The following is a 17,953-nucleotide window of genomic DNA, read 5'->3' as shown; positions in this document are numbered from 1 at the left end:
TTAGAAAGATAATGTTTACAAAATAATATATTATTATTAGAAAGTTTGTTACTAAAATTACGATATATAACTATAACCTGGACTATGTCAGGTACACAAAGTAAATTGTAGGGGAATTCCAATAACCTGGACCCAGACCCAAATAAACATGTTTACATCTATTAATAATGATCCTGAAATTAAACCCATAAACATAGATAATATTTTAGCTATGTATTAGTATTTACAGAATTTTAAAAAATATTTCAGGTCAAGTAGAAAATAAACTTGATTTTGGACAAGGTTAAGTCCAATATACAATGTTACATTACAATAGCATATAATGAAATTAAAAAATAAATAAAACTAACAAACAATGCAAATTAAATATACATAACAACACACACACACACACACACACACACACACACACACACACACACACATATGCATGCACTGGCATATATTCTGAGCAACCAGATGTCACTGATAGGATATCCTAAATCTCAAATTGCCTTAGATTAATTTATCCATTAAACTGTTATTGAATAATGGATTCAAATTAAAAGCATCAATGTGTTAGTTGTGACTTTCTTTATTGCTGTGCTTTGATTTGATTTCATATTTTTTTAGCCTACAAGAGGAGGAACTACCATTAGAGTCTTTTGTGGTGTTCCAAGAATGCTTATTTACCTTATACCCAGAAATTGAGAAGGAGACAGATGAGAGTACTTATTTGAGAGATGAGCAAAACCTTTTCTTTACATTTTATTCTATTCAAATAATTTTATTTCTCTGTACTTTCACTTTGTATGTATGCTTATATTTTGTTGTATGCCTTCATTTTTGTTATTTATTTATTTATTTATTTGGACCGCAAGAGTTATTTTTGTATGTTACAATAGTCCAGTTGCACACTTTTGTACATTTCATAATATATCCGGAAGTATATAAGGAACCAACCATTTAATTTTAGGGGGAAGAGGTATAGATTGGTGTTTCAAAAACAATATGGCTCAATTAGTTAGACAAAAGTATTCATGCCCTTATTTGTAAAACTATTGTTATATGTATTACATTCGTTAAAAATAAATTATCTTGATTTAATTGAAGAAAATATAATTTCTACGAAATTCATATAGAAAATTAGATGATGGGTCCCTAACAGCTTGAACAGTGTGAAGTAAGTTGTTTGATGTTTCCTAATCATACTACCATCTGATAAAATAATATACTTTTTGAGAAGTCATGCAGATTATATTTTATACTAAATAACTGGTCATGTTAGAAATGACAGTCCAGGACGATTTCGTGGGACAAGGATCTCCTTGTGAGGCACAAAAGCAGCATAACATGTTTTCGATGGAATTTGGAGGAAAAGTGCTAATCTTTACCACAGGGGCTCGTTACAAAGAAAATCAAGGGATGGGGGGGGGGGGTCTAATCTGTAATTATTACAGGTTAGAACCCCCATCCCTTGATTTTCTTTGTAACGAGCCCCTGTGATCTTTACCATCACTTCCAACGTACCTCTGTCTACATGGGTTAAGTCTCGGACTAGGCCACACTTCCATCGCACCTCTGTCCACATGGGTTTAAGTCTCGGACTAGAACACACTTCCGTCGCACCTCTGTCCACATGGGTTAAGTCTCGGACTAGGTCACACTTCTGTCGCACCTCTGTTCACATTGGTTTAAGTCTTGGACTAGTCCACACTTCCATCGCACCTCTGTCCACATGGGTTTAAGTCTTGGATTAAGCCACACTTCCATCACACCTCTGTCCACATGGGTTTAAGTTTCAGACTAGGCCAATATTGGTATGATACAAGACTTTCCAGTAGCTTCCCATTGCTTGCATTGCAGCATTTCCTGCTGCACTCATAAACTCGTTCATGGTACAGTGGACTGTGTTGGCATTGTCTTGTTCAAGCAGCGCAATCAGAATCATCCACCACCTTTTAAGATTAGTCCTACAATGTATGAAACCGACCCTGATATTTATGTTTTGTGGGTTGAGACCTTACTGCAAAATAAGGGCGCTCTGTAGCGTTCCTGGCTTCCATCACATTCCAGCCAACTGAGCCTCGGGGTTGGTGTGGGCTGCTACCTCCACCTGGTGACTGTTATGTTAGTACCACCTATGTAATATCATTATATTAGCTTTCTGTGATCTTTTTCCCAAATCTCCAATTCTGCCATTACATTGCAATAAATCATATATGCTAAATCATCTGAATAATACTAAATATTAAAAGATATTGGTCCTAAACATCATTGGTTTCCATGACAACTGGATAATATTGACATTTCGTCACATTATGAGCCATGCAATTTCTCTCTTGAACTGATAAACCTGCATCATTGGTTTCCATGACAACTGGATAATATTGACATTTCGTCACATTATGAGCCATGCAATTTCTCTCTTGAACTGACAGACCTGGCCATTTTGGACATGTGTACGAATTAATCCAATGTTGAATGTCAGCATACCTGGGTTAACCGGTTTTAGTCAAAAGATGAAACACAAGATTTTGGTGATGTCACCATTGTAAACTTAAGAAGCCAACTCCAAAGTTGGATACAATAGGTGGTCCTTGTGTAATATGCTATTCTCATTTTGTATTTGATATTATGTTGGACTCAGCCTAGCATTTATGAGTATTTTTTTTAAAGTCACAACTGACGTACATTAATATTTACAAATTAGTTAATATGGAAATCAACAACAGTTGGATTATTCTTCAGCTCAAACTCGTCCTTCAAAGTATTCCGACACACCAGCTGATCACCAATATTCATTCAAGTCTTATTTTTATCTAATGCTTGCTTTTTCTTCTCAGATCCACCTACAGACATACATGCCTCTCTTCATTCCCTCTTGAATCAGTTTGTGTGCCATGTGTGAATGTTGTTGTTATTAGATTAGTTACTAATGGAATTTGTTGAATGTATCACAACACTACTCTTGGTGCACTCCTGAAAAAGAACAGAATTACAAGTGGCTTTGGTGACTGAATAAAGGGGTGACACCTTAATTCTAAACAGAATATTTGAATGTCGTCTAAACCTAACATCTTGATTGGTTCAAAGAATCGTTATATCGGATTGGTTTTATAACAAATCATTTCTTTCCTTCCAAACTTTAGTTAGATTAGAAGACTGGTGAAATTTATGAAAAACGGCAGTACTGGGGCATTTGTACTATTCTAGGCAATTTGATTGCTAAGGTGTTTGTGGGCTATGATATTTTTGATAGCATTTTTCTGTTTAAGATTTTTCCATTTTTCATTAAAGTGAGTATCTTGAAGAAAGCATGTTGAATACTTTTTATTTGTAAGCAATATTTATTGAATCGGACATAAACTTTAAGACAATATGTATACTACATTATCTTCTTGTGATTGAGCCGATTTTTTAAATAAATAAAATAATAATAATGTACAATAATAATGTTGTACAGTTTCAAAATTACTGTTGTTAAATTTGTTTGTTGTCTGGTGTACAGACTAAACTTGAGAGGTGTATCATAGCAAAGTAAGACAGGATAAAGAAAGGAAACTGGCATGATGCTTGAAGGAACAATAAATGAGAACAAAGATAGAGAGTGAAAGAATGAAGAAAAAATGACCTCCCAATTTATAGAATATATATGGTATTGGTGAATGAGCATTAAAATGTAAAACAGCAACTATTTTTGAAGTTGTCAGAATAATGATGACAAAAGAGAGAAATAAAATTAATCTCGGGGTTTTATCAGCACAAGAAAGTCTGACTATTTTTGTGACCAAGCTGGGTTGAATTTCACCATCATGTCTTAAGTATTGACTTAAATTTAAGTAGAGAATCCAATGATCTGATTGGTGGAAATTTAAATATAGAATCCAGTGATTTGATTGGCTGAAATTTAAGTCTACACTTAATGTAAGTCTTATGTTGGTAACATTTGGACCTGGACACCTAATTTTAAATGTTTTCCTTTGAGTTCCTTCTTCATGCTCTAGGTATACAGGACACCAAATTTTAAATGTTTTCCTTCTAGTTCCTTCTTCATGCTATAGTTGTACCAGACACCAAATTTTAAATGTTTTCCTTCTAGTTCCTTCTTCATGCTATAGTTGTACAGGACATTTAATTTTAAATGTTTTTGTTCTAGTTCCTTCTTCATGCTATAGTTGTACTAGACACCAAATTTTAAATGTTTTCCTACTACCAGTAGTTCCTTCTTCATGCTATAGTTGTACAGGACACCAAATTTTAAATGTTTTCCAGTAGTTCCTTCTTCATTCTATAGTTGTACAGGACACCAAATTTTAAATGTTTTCCTACTACAGTGTGACCCCACTATAACACTGTAGTTGGGAACCATAGAACCTGACCGTGTTATAGACTGAACCATGTTATAAGCAACCAGGTCAGTTAACTGAAGAAAATAATACATGTACCTAAACAAATTTGCGGGGGGGGGGGTAGTTAATAAATGCGGGCAGTACAATACGTGCTTCATTGGCACAGTTACCATCTTAAATTGATGCGTATTAAATGGGAAATACACCTGTAGTGAAAACAGATAAGGCCTCCTTGCCTATTGAATAAACCAACTTTATTTAATGAACCATGGATTGGTAGATATACGTGTATACTGTTTATATATACATGTCTTATGTATAGCATGAATAGAGTATCAACACCGTGTATTCACCCGCGAATCTCATCACATACATTGAATCCACAATACAAGTAATTTCAATCGAAAAAATCCACACAGATTTAAAATTTTCAATAATTTTGTCACAGGTCATATAAGTCTGAATTCAGTGGATAAACATAGCACAATCATGTAATGAATGAAGAAGCACATTTACTTTTTAGTACATTCTAAGTCGATAAAAGTTAGTTTGTGTTTTAAGCCACTTTTGGTAGCATTCGTAAGCACAAACTTTTTCCCTGCAAAAAGGAAACTTTCACGGCACAGTAAACGTGTTCCATTCACGTTAGAAAATGCAAAAATCCATCAGATTCCATTGCTTTTATTTAAGTTTTATACTGACTTGTTTGAAGAAAAGTTCTTTGTTCTTATTGAAGAATGTAGTCGGCTTTCCTTGATGAAATATGCATGCGCTATTGACGTCACCGCTAAAAGACAGCTTTAGAGAACCAAGCAAATGTCTGTTTCTTATTGTGGTGGCAACATTAAATAACTGTATTGCAGTATTGAGACTGGTATTTTTTCCATTTGCTGAGTACGTTTTCATAACAGTCTGTGCTTCAAAGGTAATCTGTTTCCTTTGAAATTTCAGCAAACTATTTTATCTGGGTACATTTTAAAAAAAGGAATTGGTCGTTGTTTAGTCAATCGTAGTTACAGTTCCTCCCAGCCTATTGAATAAACCAACAAGATTTTTAATTTTTTTTACATTTGTGGTTGCGGAGTGATGCTGCCTTCCACTCAATTTAAAAAGGGTCAAAGGATGATAGAGACTTAGGTTTTCTGGTCTGATGACAAGGATTAGTACAGAACATGTGGGTGTTGTGAAGGATTTAATTCTGAGTGGAAAGAAGAGGAATTTTACTTACCATCCACATACAAATGTCAGTCTTTGTAAATATATTAATTACTAGCGAGTGCCCAAAAATCCAATGAAAGATAGATTACGAGATAATGCCTAGTCCGGTTGATCTCTGCTACCAGAAATGTCAACAACAAAAGAAAGCCAATATCTCATAACATACAGTACTCATGCTCAATGTCAACATAAGCGGATTATGATATAACAATGCACTGTTAAGATGGTTTGTCAATATGGACAAAGAAATTGTTTATGTAACAATAAATAAATTTCAGAGCATTTTTTATCAGGTTTGCAAATTCCTTTCATGGAGCCACTGAATTTTGCCACTCCAACCAGTGGTTGTATATACAAGTTTAAACAGCCAAAAATGGCGCCAATAAAAAAAACTTGCATGTATTATATTTTGCCACCAATTGGGAAAATAAAATCGCAGTTTGTGACATTGGCGAAGCCGTACGTGATCCTAGAATAATTATTTTACACTTTATTTTTCATACTTTTAAGAAGAAGAAACTTCTTTTTTGTGTATGAGAAAAATACATATAAAATTTCAGGAGCCACTCCATGATCGTCTTGTATTATTCATGCATGATCTCTTGCACAAAATGGTAGTAAACATTTTATGTTGGTTTACATACTTTTCAGAAAGATTTTTTTTCGTTTGCGTTATAACGGAGCGCACTATAGCAGGGTCACACTGTACCAGTAGTTACTTCTTCATGCTATAGTTGTACTGGACACCAGATTTTAAATGTTTTCCTACTACCAGTAGTTCCTTCTTCATGCTATAGGTATGCAGGACACCAAAATTTAAACGTTTATATGCTTGTTCCTTCTTCATGCTATAGTTGTACTAATGACACTTGATTAAATTGTAGGACCAAGGATAAAGATGTCACACATGAGAGAGCCTGATTTTTCTCAACCAGATATGAAGGAGGCCATGAAGTCAGTCTTGAAGTATGAGATTCAGACTCTGGTATGTCTCATTTAAGTGTACATTATTTCTCATTTAAGTGTCAGAGTACAGTATTTCTCATTTAAGTGTCAAGAGTACAGTATGTCTCATTTAAGTGTCAGAGTACAGTATTTCTCATTTAAGTGTCAGAGTACAGTATTTCTCATTTGAGTGTCAGAGTACAGTATTTCTCATTTGAGTGTCAGAGTACAGTATTTCTCATTTAAGTGTCAGAGTACAGTATTTCTCATTTAAGTGTCAGGGTACAGTATTTCTCATTTAAGTGTCAGAGTACAGTATTTCTCATTTGAGAGTCAGAGTACAGTATTTCTCATTTAAGTGTCAGAGAACAGTATTTCTCATTTAAGTGTCAAGAGTACAGTATTTCTCATTTGTGTGTCAGAGTACAGTATTTCTCATTTAAGTGTCAGAGTACAGTATTTCTCATTTAGGTATCAGCGTACAGTATTTCTCATTTAAGTGTCAAGAGTACAGTATTTCTCATTTGAGTGTCAGAGTACAGTATTTCTCATTTAAGTGTCAGAGTACAGTATTTCTCATTTAAGTGTCAGGATACAGTATTTCTCATTTAAGTGTCAGAGTACAGTATTTCTCATTTAAGTGTCAGAGTACAGTATTTCTCATTTATGTGCCAGAGTACAGTATTTCTCATTTAAGTGTCAGAGTACAGTATTTCTCATATGAGTGTCAGAGTACAGTATTTCTCATTTAAGAGTCAGAGTACAGTATTTTTCACTTAAGTGTCAGAGTACAGTATTTCTCATTTAAGTGTCAGAGTACAGTATTTCTCATTTAAGTGTCAGAGTACCGTGTTTATCATTTGAGTGTCAGAGTACAGTATTTCTCTTTTAAGTGTCAGAGTACAGTATTTCTCATTTAAGTGTCAGAGTACAGTATTTCTCATTTGAGTGTCAGAGTACAGTATTTCTCATTTAAGAGTCAGAGTACAGTATTTCTCATTTAAGAATCAGAGTACAGTATTTTTCACTTAAGTGTCAGAGTACAGAATTTCTCAAAATCTTATGAATTCCTTCTTTCAGATATGGAATAATAATTCATATTACCAAGTTTATGTAGATTTCATTCTGATTAACTTCAAGACTTGGAACTTAAATGTAATAACAGCTAATTGAAACAATCAGGTGTTATGTATATTTCATTGTATTACCAGTATTTGTTGGTTTTTCTTAATGATTGTATTTTAGGTATATCTGTATTTTGTACTTGACCTTGTCTAATATCAAGTTCATGGCATACCTGACCAGTAACATTTATTTTGTAAACAACATAATATATAGCTAAATAGTTATCTAGGATTGTGGATTAAATATTTAGATCATTGGAAATGGTAAATGTGTTTATAGTCTTGATTCTGACCTTAGAAGACTTCTAGATTGGAAATGAAAAAATCCATGAAGTTAAGAAAGTATTTTCAGAAAATGGTCATAGGAACCTAGGTCAGGTAGAGCAGTATATTATCTTGTTTACTTAAAATTTATTCATTCTTGTGTCTGTGTTGATCAGGCCTGTTACAAGTTTGTTTTACATATGGGTGATAAATTATTTGTATTAGTCTGTCCAGTGGAAATTTTGCTTTATATGTGAGTGACAGTATTTGTGTTGATCTGTCCTGTTACAAGTTTGTTTTAGACATGGGTGACACAGGATTGGTATTGATATGTCCAGTTACAAGTTTGTTTTAGACATGGGTGACACAGGATTGGTATTGATATATCCAGTTACAAGTTTGTTTTAGACATGGGTGACACAGGATTGGTATTGATATGTCCAGTCACAAGTTTGTTTTAGACATAGGTGACACAGGATTGGTTTTGATATGTCCAGTCACAAGTTTGTTTTAGATATGGTAATAGTATTTGTGTTGATCTGTCCTGTTATGTTTGCTTTTTATAATTTGATCTCTCCTGTCACAAGTTTGATTGAGATTGAGTGACCAAGTTTGCTTTACATGTAGATATGGATGACACAGCATTTGTATTGATCTGTCCTGTTACAAGTTTGTTTGAATAGTATTTGTATTGATCTGTCCTGTTACAAGTTTGTTTGAATAGCATTTGTATTGATCTGTCCTGTTACAAGTTTGTTTGAATAGTATTTGTATTGATCTTTCCTGTTACAAGTTTGTTTGAATAGTATTTGTATTGATCTGTCCTGTTACAAGTTTGTTTGAATAGTATTTGTATTGATCTGTCCTGTTACAAGTTTGTTTGAATAGTATTTGTATTGATCTGTCCTGTTACAAGTTTGTTTGAATAGTATTTGTATTGATCTGTCCTGTTACAAGTTTGTTTGAATAGTATTTGTATTGATCTGTCCTGTTACAAGTTTGTTTGAATAGTATTTGTATTGATCTGTCCTGTTACAAGTTTGTTTGAATAGCATTTGTATTGATCTGTCCTGTTACAAGTTTGTTTGAATAGTATTTGTATTGATCTTTCCTGTTACAAGTTTGTTTGAATAGTATTGGTATTGATCTGACCTGTTACAAGTTTGTTTGACTAGTATTTGTATTGATCTGACCTGTTACAAGTTTGTTTGAATAGTATTTGTATTGATCTGTCCTGTTACAAGTTTGTTTGAATAGTATTTGTATTGATCTGTCCTGTTACAAGTTTGTTTGAATAGTATTTGTATTGATCTTTCCTGTTACAAGTTTGTTTGACTAGTATTTGTATTGATCTGACCTGTTACAAGTTTGTTTGACTAGTATTTGTATTGATCTGACCTGTTACAAGTTTGTTTGACTAGTATTTGTATTGATCTGACCTGTTACAAGTTTGTTTGAATAGTATTTGTATTGATCTGACCTGTTACAAGTTTGTTTGACTAGTATTTGTATTGATCTGACCTGTTACAAGTTTGTTTGAATAGTATTTGTATTGATCTTTCCTGTTACAAGTTTGTTTGAATAGTATTTATATTGATCTATCCTGTTACAAGTTTGTTTGAAATATGTGTGGTAGTATTTGTATTGATCTGTTCTGTTGTAAGATTGTTTTATAAAATTTTGATCAGACCTGTTGCAAGTTTGATTGAGATTGGGGGGCCATATTTGTATTGATATCTCATGTTATAATTCTTTTTTAGATCATTGTTCTGTCCTTTTATAAGTTTGATTTAGATATGGATGACACAGTATTTGCATTGACCTGTCCTGTTACAAGTTTTTTTTATATACTTGATCAGTTCTGATATGAGTTTGTTTTAGATGTGGGTAATAATTATTCATCGAAATGCTTTCATCTTTATTTTCATCTTTAAATTTCATTGTAGTTAATTCTGTTGTATTTCATCATGTTCTTTCAGATTTACTTTACTTTTCATAACTTGCATTCATCCAAAATTTGTTTCTGCATTCCTTCTCAAGAAATTCTTCCAGTATTGTTCCGACTTTGTTCATCCAACTTCTTTAACATATTGGGCATGCTGCCATGGTCTTATTATCAGAGATAAACAACAGGTACATCAGCACTGAAATACAATAGTAATCCTGTATTTTGAGTATTATTCCATCTTTTCAGATTGAAAGACTTTCTGAATATGGAGTGGAATCGGTCCTGATTACAGCTAGCGTGGATCAGGGCAGTCATGGTCACATAGCCTCACAGAAAGGAGATAAATTTACAAAATTCAAGAATGTGGCTGATTTGGAGCAACAGTTTTTATGCTTCTGTACAGGTGACAGATGTTTTGTAGAATAATTCCATTGGAATAATGTTTCATAAGTTAATCCATTTTATAATTTGGTGTATATTGACATCAGCTCCAGTGGGGAGTTTTACAGAAGAGTGGTCAAGAGATCAAGGTTTAAAATGAACTTTTAGAACCTGCTGTACTTTGGATTCAACAACATTTAACACAAATAACAAATAACAAAGTCCTTTCAGAAGTTGTTGATTTACTATGAAAAGTGCTGGTTTGAGAAAACTGGGTATGTGGGATTTTTTAACTGGGGTACTTTTTACCAAAGGGATATTTATGCGCCCTCTATGACAATGGTAGGGTGCATGTCATTTTACCTTTGTCCATCTTTATGTCTGTCCATCATGCCTTGGTTAAGAGTTATGCTCGAGTGTCTGTATTCTGTGAACACAAATAAAGTTTTATCTTGCGGTAAAGTTAGGAGATTATCAGCATTGTTGTAAAGTGCAGACACAGCTTTAAGCATGGAGACGTATATATAATTATGTTGTTTACTATGTGTGACTTGTATTCTTCACTGATTTGTTGAAACTTAGCTGTGACCAGCTACATTGATTATGTTGGAATTGGACTCTTGAAAAGAAAGACTCTTTATAGGAAGTTACTGGCAAGCTTTCTCACATACCGACACTGGTCAAGCTGAGATTTGAACTTATGCCGACAGAGACTTAGACACTCATAATCGGAAAGATTCTTTGAAGGAAGCCTTTTCATTGATTACGTTTGAATTAGACACTCTAGGATTTTAAAAGTTTGAACCACAGACTTGCTCTTTGAAAAAAAGATAGGGATTTTGAAGCATTTTCGAATCTCTCTTCCTGGTATGGCTATGAAATGCAATATTCAGTTAATTATCTATGGTTCTGCTCTTCATTTTTGCCCTTTGCACTGGGTTTGATTTTTAGAGAAAAATTTCCCAGGTTTTTCTCAATGGTTATTTAAACAAAGATCTGTCATATCCTAAATTGTTAAATTTATGTTAAAAACCAAATCACACACTCATATTCTCAGTTTTGTTATGTATTTGTTGTAGCTTGGATCATTGAGTATATAGTTTGGCATTACTTCAGAAGTACACCTCTCAAAAGACTGCTTGGTCATTATGACTTCCAGAACTTAAAAGATAAATTGGAAAAAAACAAACTGATAACTTTGTTTATTTTTTGTTTATATTGTACTTTAAGAACCTGATATTGTCTTCTCTGGCAAAAATGTTTTTTTCTTTTGTAGTAATTGCTAAAGTTTGTGTACTTTGAACTAGTTCAGCCGATTTTTTGACGGTCAAAGTTAGTGTGCCTTGGCCTAGTTCAGGCTGATGCTTTTGAGTGCTAAAGTTATGTATACTTTGAACTAGTTCAGTCTAATTTTTCTTCTAGCACCTTGGGAGTAGCCATGGTCTCCATAACTACACTTGTAAAGAAATTTCAGTCACAGTACATGAAAGCGGCATTGAGGTATACCAACATTCTCTCCAGAGCATATGTTGCCAGTGCAAGCAATTTCACCTCATACTGATCCCTTTCTTAATACCAGTAGATCAGACCCTTGCTCTGAGTTAACTCATTACCCCCCCCCCCCCCGAGACATTATTTTCATTTTCATTTGAAATGGGGGTAGGAAAATGCATATGTTTAGGGATTACTTCTGAGTGGATCGAAACACATCTGTTTTGGAGAGACTTTCATGTAACTGGCTCCATAGGTATATAAAAGACATTGTTTTTGTTGGCTGTTTTGGCCGCACAGAGGCAGAAGGGCAAAAAGTGGCATTTTTTAATATTGTTCCCATAATACTTGTGTCTTGGGTCCATTTTGCTCTAAATCTGAAACCTGTTCTATTTTATCTGTCAGAGTGCAGTTCATACTGGCATACTGATCTGATTAAGACCTAAGGCCAAAAAAGTCTAAGATCCAAACATAAACTTGTTCTGAAACCAGTGATTTTCAGCTTGCAAAAAAATCAGGTCTAAAAATTGTTTTTTCCTCAATTTTTTCACAAGAAGAAAATGAACATTATTTGGTAGCATTTTACAACTATTTCTGTAATACTATTTGTTTTGGCATATCTTAAATGATGATGCTCTTACGTAAATAATGATGACATTACATAAATGATGTTTGACATTACATAAATGATGATGACATTGCGTAAATGATGAAGACATTACATAAATGATGTTTGACATTATATAACTGATCTTTGACATTACATAAATGATGAAGACATTACATAAATGATGTTTGACATTACGTAAATGATGTTTGACCTTACATAAATGATGAAGACATTACATAAATCATGTTTGACATTACATAAATGATGTTTGACATTATATAACTGATCTTTGACATTACATAAATGATGTTTGACATTACATAAATGATGAAGACATTACATAAATGATGAAGATATTGCATAAATGATGTTTGAAATTACATAAGTGATGTTTGACCTTACATAAATAATGATGACATTGCATAAATGATGATGACATATGTATCAAGGGCATTATCAAATTTTATTGCAATAATAATTAATGGAGTTATTATGAAGAAGAATGGAAGAAAGGACAAATAGAGAAGCTCTATTTTAATATTCCCCATTTTCTACTGAGACTGTATTAAATGATCCATTGCAATACTCATGGGACTCAACAATATCCACTCACTGTAAGGTCCTTCATTATAACACTTTTATAAGGCAGGTGTCATCATTTATCCCATTTTTTATCAGGAGTAGTAAAATGATATGTCTAGTTTCACTGTAAAGAGTTATGCTCAATGGCTCCCATTGACAGTGTTATAATGAGTGAGTGCTGTATAGGGGTATACTCATATAGAGGGATTTATATTGAAATATGTTACAGAATGTATAGGGTGGTCAGTAATATCTAGCATATCTTTGTTACAGGTGCTGCGCTGTATGATCATGGAAAAACAGACATGCTTGCAAATAAAAACCTGAGACGGAGTTCTCATGGTGGTAAGAGTATTATTTATTTAAATTTTTAAAATGTCATTATTTAAGTCCCTCACTGAAGTGTTTCCTTTCAGAGCAGAATTGATTTTTCCATTCTTTCTGTTAAATCATACAACTGATTCACATTTAAACAATATTACTTTAGATTCTTATTGATATGGCTTTGTTGTTTTAAATCATACTTTTCTCATCTCATGTCATCTCATCGCATCTCTTCTCATCAACATACAAATTTTAGAATTTCTTACCAATTAATTTACAAATATGTCTTCAAACCGTTCCGGTGGCCTAGTGGTTAAAGTGTCTGCCTCAGATGCGGGAGGTCATGGGTTCGATCCCTGGCTGAGTCATACCAAAGACTTACAAAATGGTACTAACAGCTGCCTTGCTTGGATCTCAGCATTAAGAGGTTAGTGTTAGGTCTGCCTGGTGTCAGGATAATGTGACTGGGTGGGACATCATGCCACATGTCTGCAGCATGATGCCCCAGTGTTAGACATCACTATAAACTGCCACACTGCAGACATCGTAGCAATATGACTGAAAAATTGTTCAAAGCTACGTTAAAAATCCAAATCTAACAAATATGTCTTCAAAATTATTTATGTTTAAATGAATCTTATGTTGATTAGTTTGCCTTAGAGTGTTTTTGACTTCAAACAGCAAATACATGGGATCGAAACAAACATTCCAAAAGTATTGTTTATTTATCTTGCATTTCATAGGATTCTCAAAACTCTATCTTTTGAAATAGTTTTATGTTACTAAATTTAAGTTCACATGTATATGCCAACCCAAAGACTTCCATTACGTCTTATTCTGTTTAATTCAGTTCTTGAATGTCTGTTGAAGTCAATTCCATCTCCCAGAAGCTATTCTCTGGTGCAAGTTATGGTAATAAGATAACAGCAAAAGCTAAAATATACAGGGTGACAGAATATAAAAACTTCTTGAGTAATATTGAGCACAACGGCAATCCTTATGACAAGCAAGCACTAAAATTTAATAATTTATTCCTTGTATCATCTTAAATAATCTTATAAACTTTCATTGAATTCCAGCAAACAGTTTGCAAGATATTCTTCCTTTACATTACCCGACCATAATACATTAGAAATATGTCCATGACCTCACAAATCCAGCCATTCTTAACTTTAAAAGATGTTAGAACCATCTTGGGCTTGGTTAAGAACAGTGCCTAGAAAGGACATCAGACAAAAGTAGCCTTCTAGACTAGCACCAGCACCAGTGCAACCTTAACAGAAGACTAGTATTTCATGGGCTGGAGTTGGTGGTCTTAATTCCGGTATACCCAGTCCTGTCTTCTAAATAAGGACAGTGCCAGGTGATGGTGATACCAATCCCAGCCCCAGATAAGTCATGTTCTTGGCAATAGCCCTGCCCCAGACACATCATGATGTTCTTGCAATAGCCCTGCCCCAGGCATGTGATGTTCTTGGCAAAAGCCCTGTCCCAGACATGTGATGTTCTTGGCAATAGCCCTGCCCCAGACACATCATGATGTTCTTGGCAATAGCCCTGCCCCAGACACATTATGTTCTTGGCTATAGCCCTGCCCCAGACACATAATGTTCTTGGCTATAGCTTTACCCCAGAAACGTCATGATCTTGGCAATAGCCCTGACCCAGACATGTCCTGATGTTCTTGGCAATAGCCCTGCCCCATACACATCCTGATATTCTTGGCAATAGCCCTGTCCCAGACATGTGATGTTCTTGGCAATAGCCCTGCCCCAGACACATCATGATGTTCTTGCAATAGCCCTGCCCCAGGCATGTGATGTTCTTGGCAAAAGCCCTGTCCCAGACATGTGATGTTCTTGGCAATAGCCCTGCCCCAGACACATCATGATGTTCTTGGCAAAAGCCCTGCCCCAGATATGTTCTTGGCAATAGCCATGCCCCAGACACATCATGATGTTCTTGGCAATAGCCCTGCCCCAGGCATGTGATGTTCTTGGCAAAAGCCCTGTCCCAGACATGTGATGTTCTTGGCAGTAGCCCTGCCCCAGACACATCATGATGTTCTTGGCAATAGCCCTGCCCCAGACACATTATGTTCTTGGCTATAGCCCTGCCCCAGACACATAATGTTCTTGGCTATAGCTTTACCCCAGACACGTCATGATCTTGGCAATAGCCCTGACCCAGACATGTCCTGATGTTCTTGGCAATAGCCCTGCCCCATACACATCCTGATGTTCTTGGCAATAGCCCTGTCCCAGACATGTGATGTTCTTGGCAATAGCCCTGCCCCAGACACATCATGATGTTCTTTGCAATAGCCCTGCCCCAGGCATGTGATGTTCTTGGCAAAAGCCCTATCCCAGACATGTGATGTTCTTGGCAATAGCCCTGCCCCAGACACATTATGTTCTTGGCTATAGCCCTGCCCCAGACACATAATGTTCTTGGCTACAGCTTTACCCCAGACACGTCATGATCTTGGCAATAGCCCTGACCCAGACATGTCCTGATGTTCTTGGCAATAGCCCTGCCCCATACACATCCTGATGTTCTTGGCAATAGCCCTGTCCCAGACATGTGATGTTCTTGGCAATAGCCCTGCCCCAGACACATCATGATGTTCTTGGCAAAAGCCCTGTCCCAGATATGTTCTTGGCAATAGCCGTGCCCCAGACACATCATGATGTTCTTGGCAATAGCCCTGCCCCAGGCATGTGATGTTCTTGGCAAAAGCCCTGTCCCAGACATGTGATGTTCTTGGCAGTAGCCCTGCCCCAGACACATCATGATGTTCTTGGCAATAGCCCTGCCCCAGACACATAATGTTCTTGGCTATAGCTTTGCCCCAGACACATCATGATGTTTTTGGCAATAGCCCCGCCCCAGACATGTCCTGATGTTCTTGGCAATAGCCCTGTCCCAGACACATCCTGATGTTCTTGGCAATAGCCCTGTCCCAGAGATGTGATGTTCTTGGCAATAACCCTGCCCCAGACACATCATGTTGTTCTTGGCAAAAGCCCTGTCCCAGACATGTGATGTTCTTGGCAATAACCCTGCCCCAGACACATCATGATGTTCTTGGCAATAGCCCTGCCCCAGACACATCATGATGTTCTTGCCAATAGCCCTGCCCCAGACACATTATGTTCTTGGCTATGGCCCTGCCTCAGACACATAATGATGTCATGATGTTTTTGGCAATAGCCCTGCTCCAGACATGTACTGATGTTCTTGGCAATATCTGTGTCCCAGACGTGATGTTCTTGGCAGTAGCCCTGTCCCAGACACATTATGTTCTTGGCTATAGCCCTGCCCCAGACACATAATGATGTTCTTGACTATAGCTTTGCCCCAGTCACATCATGATGTTCTTGGCAATAGCCCTGCCCAGACACGTCATGATGTTCTTTGCAATAGTCCTGCCCTATGCATGTAATGTTCTTGGCAATAGCCCTGCCCCAGACACATCATGATCTTGGCAATAGCCCTGCCCCATACACATCATGATGTTCTTGGCAATAGCCCTGCCCCAGACATGTTATGATGTTCTTGGCAATAGCCCTGCCCCAGACATCTCATTATGTTCTTGCAGTAGCCCTGCCCCAGACACATCATGATGTTCTTGGCGTTAGCCCTGCCCCAGACACATGAAGATTAAACCATAACTTAACACTTGCTTAACTCACTGCTTACTGATAATTCACTGCTGATAATTCAGCACTTGCTTAACTCTCTGGTAACTGATAACTCGTTGCTGATAACTCAACACTGGCTTAACTCACTAAGTCATTGATGATAACTCAAAACTTGCTTAACTCACTGCTCACTGATAACACATTGCTGATAATTCAACACTTGCTTAACTCACTACTCACTGATAACTCATTGCTGATAAATCAACACTTGCTTAACTCACTACTCACTGATAACTCACTGCTGATAAATCAACACTTGCTTAACAGTCTGCTCACTGACTACTCATTGCTAATAACTCAACACTTGCTTAACTCACAACTCACTGATAACTCACTGCTGATAAATCAACACTTGCTTAACAGTCTGCTCACTGACTACTCATTGCTAATAACTCAACACTTGCTTAACTCACAACTCACTGATAACTCCTTGCTGACAATTCAACACTTGCTTGATTCACTGCTCACTGATAACTCATTGCTGATAATTCAACACTTGCTTAACTCACTACTGGCTGATAACTCATTGCTGATAATTCAACACTTGCTTAACTCACTACTCACTGATAACTCATTGCTGATAATTCAACACTTGCTTAACTCACTACTGGCTGATAACTCATTGCTGATTTGCTGATAATTCAACAATTGCTTAACTCACTACTCACTGATAACTCATTGCTGATAATTCAACACTTGCTTATCCAATGCCGTGGTTGTTTATGCTACTCTTCACTTCATTGAAGGGGATTCTCTTCAGTTCTGTTATCCCCCTCCATTTCTGTGATATATTCCAAAAAATGTTTTCTATTTTTCATTGCATTACTCAATCAAAATATGCTGCAATAGGTGTGTGTGGGGTAATCTGCATACCCATGAGTCATCACAGACTCCAGTTTCCTAGCATATATGAAACAGCTTCAAATGAATAACCTATGGGCTAGGGTTAGCCCTTGGTATACAGGGAATGTGGGTCATATGCTAGAGAATAATGCCTCAGATCCAACAGGAATTTGAACGAATCATATTTC

At 36.0% G+C, this 17,953-nt stretch overlaps 1 protein-coding gene across 2 annotated transcripts in view; it reads left to right on the top strand.

The window, feature by feature from the left end:
• Positions 1-825: 825 nt before the first annotated feature.
• The window catches only part of LOC149772812 (uncharacterized), a 29,836-nt gene continuing 12,708 nt past the window's right edge, over positions 826-17,953 (top strand). Inside the window, exons 1-4 of one of the 2 annotated variants that reach the window (XM_089947274.1) lie at positions 826-1,162; positions 6,434-6,534; positions 10,077-10,233; positions 13,168-13,239. In XM_089947274.1, coding sequence (XP_089803400.1) covers positions 6,448-6,534; positions 10,077-10,233; positions 13,168-13,239 — 316 coding nt within the window. In that variant the 5' untranslated portion in view covers positions 826-1,162; positions 6,434-6,447. The remainder of the gene's footprint in view (positions 1,163-6,433; positions 6,535-10,076; positions 10,234-13,167; positions 13,240-17,953) is intronic. The other variant, XM_089947273.1, reaches the window with a different exon arrangement.

This window comes from Sinohyriopsis cumingii, unplaced genomic scaffold (assembly GCF_028554795.1).
Source record: "Sinohyriopsis cumingii isolate HCF-2022 unplaced genomic scaffold, ASM2855479v2 utg001170l, whole genome shotgun sequence".
Taxonomy (NCBI): domain Eukaryota; kingdom Metazoa; phylum Mollusca; class Bivalvia; order Unionida; family Unionidae; genus Sinohyriopsis; species Sinohyriopsis cumingii.
This window is presented reverse-complemented; position numbering and strand designations above follow the sequence as displayed.